At 45.9% G+C, this 6,960-nt stretch overlaps 1 protein-coding gene across 1 annotated transcript in view; it reads left to right on the top strand.

Moving 5' to 3' along the window:
• The first annotated feature begins 2,058 nt into the window (after positions 1-2,058).
• The window catches only part of CGRRF1 (cell growth regulator with ring finger domain 1), a 21,042-nt gene continuing 16,140 nt past the window's right edge, over positions 2,059-6,960 (top strand). Inside the window, exon 1 of the mRNA XM_008068095.2 lies at positions 2,059-2,293. Within this exon, the coding sequence (XP_008066286.1) occupies positions 2,190-2,293 (104 nt within the window). The 5' untranslated portion in view covers positions 2,059-2,189. The remainder of the gene's footprint in view (positions 2,294-6,960) is intronic.

The following is a 6,960-nucleotide window of genomic DNA, read 5'->3' as shown; positions in this document are numbered from 1 at the left end:
TTATAAAATTTTTTTGTTTTGTTGCAATAAAATTGCCTTTCAGATTGGCCAAGATTTTTGTTAAGTGACAATATCAAATAATGACGACTGGACATGGTGGCTCAAGCCTGTAATCCCAGCACTTTGGGAGGCTGAGGCGAGAGGATTACCTAAGTGCAGGGGTTTGAGATCAGCCTGGGAAACTTGGTGATACCTTGTCTCTACAATAAATCAAAAAATTAGCTGAGTGTGGTGGCATGCACCTGTAGTTCCAGCTACTTGGAAGGCTGCAGGTCGAGGCTGCAGTGGCCGTGAGTGTGCTACTGCACTCCAGCCTGGGCGACAGAATGAGACTCCAACTCAAAAAACAAAAAGGCAAAACTATAGGTGAAAGGATGGGAATACAAGTTCATATGTATTTTTGGAGAGCAGTGTTTCTTTAAAGTCTTAAAAATGCATGTTTTGGCCTCACAAGTTTGACACCAGCCTGGGCAACATAGCAAAACCCTATCGCCACAAAAAATGAAAAAAATTAGCCAGGAGTTGTGGCATGTGCAGGTAGTCCTAGCTACTTGGGAGGCTGAGGCGGAAGGACGACTTGAGCCAGGAGTTCAAAGCTGCAGTGAGCTATGATCGTCCCACTGCACTCCAGCATAGGTGACAGAGCAAGATCCTGTTTCTAAAAACAAACAAACAAAAAGTACATTTAAAAAAAAACAACTAAAGTTCCACCTCTAGTAATTTACCCTAAGGAAATAACGTAGCTTTAAGAATGTTCATTGAACATTTGTATACCTAAACCTGAATTGTACCCCACATCTTTAAAATAAAAAAATTAAAAGAAAAAAAAAAAGAATGCTCATTACAGTGTTGTTTATAGCATGAAAAATTGTAAAACAATTGAGGGCTCATTAAATAAACTATATACTTTCACCAATCGGATATATGCTAATTAAAATTATATTGTAGAAGAAAGATTCTCAAACAGCACTACTCCAGAAAATACGTGGTCACTTGCCAAGGAATATGTGAGGCACTCATAATTCATCTTCCTCAAGTAGAAATTTTATTGGTGATTTGGGAGTATGGCAGAAGCTATTAGTCACCTGTCACAACGTCCATTCTTCCTTTTTACCTCAGTAACAAAACCCTGATTTGTGAGGGGTGGGGGGAGTGGAAGGGAAAGAAGGGTGTTGCTGCTCCGAATAAGACCGCACACCCTCCGTTTGTCATGCGGCTAGGAGTGGTTTTAGGATTAAACACAAAGCAGTAACATATCAGTGAAGTGTTATGAAAGGCTTTCAGAGGCTACCTTGATGGAGCTGACCCAGTAGGGGTGAGTCATGAGATGAAGAAGTGGGCATTTGGCTACTTTATCTACTCTGTAAAAAGCTTCTGTGCAGTTAAACTAGTAAAAAAACGATTATGAAAGTTAAAGTGAATACCAAAAAAAGTGTACGTGTTTGGTTAATTCTAATTTGAGGAGACTAAGAGGAGGAGAAAAACAGGGACATGTGGAAGGAAGTCCATTGTTTTATTTCTGGGAGAGTCTTGGATAAGCAATGCTGATTTTCCTCTAGAATGAAGTCCAGTCTGAAAAGACTGGCGGGGCTCGTATGAACGGCTTTTGTAGAGATTCAGACTCCTTTTTTGTTTTTACTGTGCCTATGGTTATTTCCTTCTGCAGAATCCAAGATTCCCGCCGTCCTCCCCCTCCCCTTCTCAAATCTGCCAGGATCTAATATGCAGGGTTTCAGGATTTAGAAACGGTGCGAGTAGATTTCGGGCTACGCCTCTCTCTGACATCAGAAAAACTGCAGTTGCCGAAGTCTCGGGCAGAGCGGGTCCCACCATCAGTTTAGATTTGCCGGCAGAGCACCAGGGCCCGGGAACAGACCCCAACAGGACGCTGTCCGGGGACCAATCGCGAGAGTCAGGGACGCTGTTAGCCGGGGTCCCGCCCCTTTGCGAGCCAATAGCGCGGGGCAAGCGTAGGGGGTGTGGCCGGCCCGCAGGGCGTCGCGATTGGCCCGTCGGCTCCCGCTGCCTGCGCGGCGGCCCCGAGGACAACCCCGGGCGAGCGCGGAACTGCCAAGTGTGTCCGCTTCGGGGTACCGTAGTGGCTTCTGCCCCGGCGGAGCGGGCCAAGCTGAGTTGGGCCGGGCCGGGCTGGGCTGCTGGGGCCGGGCTCGGCCCGGAGGTAGTCCCTGATGGCTGCGGTGTTCCTGGTCACGCTCTATGAGTACTCGCCGCTTTTCTATATCGCGGTGGTCTTTACTTGCTTCATCGTGACCACCGGCCTGGTGCTGGGATGGTGAGTGTCCGGGGGGCGGGGGCGGACCGCCGGGGGCGGGAGGCACGGGGCTGGGCGCCGGAGGTCGTCGGGGAGTCGGGGTCCCCCCTTCTCGAGGCCCCGCTGCCTCCGGGAGGAGAGCAGGGCGGCCGCTGCCTTGCGCCCCTGCCCGGCCCCCATCCGCCCCGTCGCCGCGGGCATCCTGGGCCGGCCCGGGCGGGGGGTGGTGCCCACTTGGTCTCTCGGCGACGCGGCAGCCGGGAGGGGCCTGGGTTGGTGTCGGGGTTCGGGCCCCCGACTGGCTGAGCTTGGCCTCCGCTCTTCCGCGGGACACCAACAGCTGTCACCGTCCGAGAATGTCCTTGTCTCTACACGCATGTCACACTCTGGAAGCGGTCTTGGGTCGGGAGAAGTGTGCGGTCTTAATTTCAGACCTGGAGGGGGCCTTGGAAATAAGCCGCCCTGCGGGTGCGGGCAGCCTCCTGGGGAGAGCGGGCGAATGGATCGTTGGAGGAGCCACAGCAACCCGCCTGGAGGAGATGCCATCGTGTTGTGTTTAGACAGGCCCTGAGAGCAGCCCCAAGTCGAAACCGGGTTACTCGTCCTCCGTGGTCTTTCTAGGAGGCGGCCCACAAAGTCCCTTCGAGATGATGGTCGTCCTGAGTGGACAGGAGTCATGGTCTGACGAGGTCCCAGAGGACTCCCCTGGGGAGAGAGACATGGCCTGAATTTGGGGAACAAGTATTTTGAAAAATAAGTGGACTTCAATGTGTATTGCAGGGAAGAAAAGGCTTTTCAGAGCACACAGGAGCAGAGGAGCAGGGAAGGATGTTTTAGAGAATATGTCCAAACGAGTTAAAAATACCCTTTGGTCACATGTGTATATGTGATTACCTTAAAGAAAGGGCACAGGGCCTTGTCATTTTCTGAAATTGGATTCCATCTTTAGGAACTAACCAGAATTTGCTTTCTTTTCTTTCTTTTCTTTCTTTTTGAGTCGTGTTCTCACTCTTTCACCCAGGCTGGAGTGCAGTGGCACAGTCAGGACTCACTGCCGCCTCGACCTCTAGGGCTCTGGTGAGCCTTCCTCCTTAGCCTCCAGAGTAGCTAGGACTACAGACACACATCGTATCACCCTGCCCGGCTTACTTCCCTGGTGAGCCTTCCACCTTAGCCTCCAGAGTAGCTAGGACTACAGACACAACATCATATCACCCTGCCCGGCTTACTTTTTTGTTTTTATTTTTTTGTAGAGATAGGGTCTTACTATGTTGCCTAGGCTGATTGCGAACTCCTGGACTTGAGCAGACTTCCTGCCTCTGCCTCCCAAAGTGCTGGGATTACAGGTGTGAGCCACTGCACCCCGAAATTTTTTTTTTCAACATTTTAGCATTTCTACATTGCTCTCCACCATAAACTTCATTGTATGTGGATGGGGGAAGATGGAGACCGTTCTTACACAATTTGTTATTCTTGACCCATCAGAGTTTTTGTTGCTGTTGTTAATTTCAAGAATGCTTATGACTGTAATTAGGAAAGTGTTGCTCAAGTGAGAAAAGCAGTCTTTACACAGGATTTTTAAATAATGTTAGTGTTATCCTCTTAAAGAAAGGTTATTTTCCTCCACTATGGTAAATAGTAACTAATTGATAGTTGCATTATATGATCTAATTTTTATTTTAAGTAGGCCATATAAGTAGATATCCTAGATTCCTGTCTTTGGTATTAGGAATAGGAAAATGAGTGAAATTCATAGTGATCATGCTGGCATCTGTGGGTGAAGAGGTCAGGAGCCTCGTGTATGTCGCGGCTAAGAGACTTTGGAGTCAGACACACCTAGGTTCAGATCCTGGCTTTGCCATGTTTAAGACTTGATTTGAAAATTTAATAATTGCCTAATCACTCTGTTTGGAAACAACTTTTCAAGGGTGGAAGCCCACGTAATTGTAGAACTTTGGGAACTTTGAGCTAAGCAGTGCTGAGACCATAAGACCATGTAATTCCCAGTCAGTTCTATCCTGACTCAGGCCCACCCAGACATCTTGAGCCTAATCCAACCAGTTTCTCCATCTTAGCTTTGCCCATGTAGATAAACTTGTTATTTTTATTTTTTTATTTACTTACATATTTTTGAGTCAGTCTCACTCTGTTGCCCAGGCTGGAGTACAGTGGCATGCTCATGGCTCACTGCAGCCTTGACCTTCTGGGCTCATACAGTCCTCCTGCCTCAGCCTTCTGAGTAACCATTGCACCTGGCCATAGATCAACTTTTTATATGTTTATTTGCAAACTTAGCCAAGGCCACAGATTTACTGACCAGATATGAGGAAAACTTGCATACCATCTAGATCTCATAAAAACATCTTTCTAACAGTACCCCAGCCAGAAGAGTAAATAGTTAATCCACCATGCTTTTCACCCCTGTTATTTTGTTTTGTTTTGTTTTAACCTTCCAAAATACAGTGTCTACTGGCCATCTGTTCTCTTGCTGAGTTTTTTCCCATTGCTTCTTTCTACTCTTCTCCAGTCTGCCTGCCCCATGTGGGAGTAGAAAAAGAACAGGAGCATCTGATTATTGGAATCCCAATAGCAAAGAATTGTGCAACTGGAAGTATGGTAATTCTCTCTTTTAACTATGTGGTAGTTTCTGTGAGCTCTACTAACTTGTACCAGGCACTGTGCAGAAAGGAGCCCCAGAGACCATTTACAACCTTAAATAGTTTCAAATAATCAGGGACCCTGCCTCCTCTTGGCTACAAGTTAGTACGCTGTTGACCTCAGCTTCATGCCACCCTTATACACTCTGCTTTGTGAGTTTGGGGCAGAAGCCTAAACCACATTTTTCCTTTGGTAGCTGGCTGCCTATCAGCCTTTCCCCCCGGGAAGGGAGACTGGGTGGCTGGAAGAGGATGCAGGCACTTGTTGGTTCCGTCTCTTGCCTGTCTTGCCATCACAGCAGTGCCTCACTCTGGCATTGACAGTTGGTTCCACTTGTTCCAGTTTATGCTTTTCTGCTCTGCTAGAACCAGCCTTCTGTGTCCTCTGAAAGTTGCTAGTGTCTTTCTTCAGCTCTGATTCCCAGCTCCAGCAGGTCCCACCTTTTACATTTCTAAACTGTTCTAATTCTCGTTATTCTCTGTTCTCTCGTTCCTTGTCCTAGGAGTGACAGCTGCCTTGTGCTCTTACTACTTCATTTATACTCGGTGTCCTTTTTTTTTGTCTGTTTAGTTCTTCAACATCTGATTACTCTTTAAAAATTTTTTTGAATTGGGGTCTCGCTGTGTCACCCAGGCTGGAGTACAGTGGCATGATCATGGCTAACTGGTGTCTCAACCTTCTGGATTCAGGTGATCCTTCCACCTCAGCCTCCAAAGTGTGGGAGGCTGAGTCTACAGGTGTGCACTGCCAGCCTGGCTAATTTTTAAATACTTTTTGTGGAGATGAGGTCTCCCTATGTTGCCTAGGCTGGTTCGAACTCCTGCCTCAGCCTCCCAAAGTGATGGGATTATAGACGTGAGCCACCATGCCCAGCCTGGTTAACTTAAAAAAACAAAATTAAATTCTTTCTGTTAAAATGACTAGTGCCATTTGTGTTTCCTGACTGGATCCTGACTGCTAAAGATATAATTATTTAAGAATGGAATCCTAGGGGAGAAGCTTTCAAAGATAGGATTTGGGGGTTGGTTTGGTAATTTCTTCAGCTTCTTGTCAATGGGAAATAAGATTCTGGTAATCCATGACATGTAGTGACATCATAGTTAATCAAATCACTACCTTTGGCTGATTGTGATAAAATGATTTCTGAAGCAAGTGCCTTGGGTACCAAGTGGTTAAAGTACTTGACTCACGGCAGTAATGATGGTTACCAGAACTGGGAGGTGGGGGAGGGTGAGATGAGTGCTTCTGTATTCACTGGGGCACTAACTGACTGCTTGAGGTCCCTTGGCTGATGTTTATTTTTGTTGTCTTTTTCCTCTTTTTGTTTAATTTTAGGTACTTTCTATTGTGTTATCTTCAAGTTTACTAACCTTTTGTTCTGCAGTGTCTAATCTATTGTTAATCCTATCCAGTGTATTTTTAAAACATTGTATTTTTCATCTCTAGAAATTGATTTAGGCCTTTTCAATATCCTCCATGTCTGTATATAATATGTTCAATCTTTACTTTCCTTCTAAGCATATGGAATGTAGTTACAACTATTTTGATGTCCTTGTATAGATACTGATTCTAGTATCTGTATAATTTCTAGATCTATTTCAGTAGGTTAGTTTCTCTCCTCATTATGGGTACTTTTCTTTTATTCTTTGCATGCCTGTTAAATCTTTTATTGGATGTTGTAACATTGTGAATATTATCTTACTGGGTGCTGGGTATTTTTGTATCCCTGTAAATATTCCTGAGCTTTGTTCTGGGTCACAGTTAAGTTACTTGGAAACAGTTTGATCTGTTAGAGGCTTTTCAGTTTTGATAGACAGGACCAGAGCAGCTATATCCAACTATTCTATGAAATGAAATTTATCTAGAATGAAATTTTATTTTATTTGTTAATTTTACTGGCTATCAGCCAGGCTTGGTGGGTCAGCCTGTAATCCCGCGCCTTTGGGAGGCTGAGGTGAGTGGATTGCCTAAGCCCGAGGATTCGAGACCCGCCTGGGCAGCGAGACCTCATCTCTACAATAAATCAAAAA

The sequence above is a fragment of the Carlito syrichta genome, unplaced genomic scaffold, assembly GCF_000164805.1.
Source record: "Carlito syrichta isolate Samal-C Ts95f unplaced genomic scaffold, Tarsius_syrichta-2.0.1 Scaffold309860, whole genome shotgun sequence".
NCBI lineage: Eukaryota > Metazoa > Chordata > Mammalia > Primates > Tarsiidae > Carlito > Carlito syrichta.
Note: the sequence above shows the minus strand (reverse complement) of the source record. Positions and strands in the feature narration are given on the sequence as shown.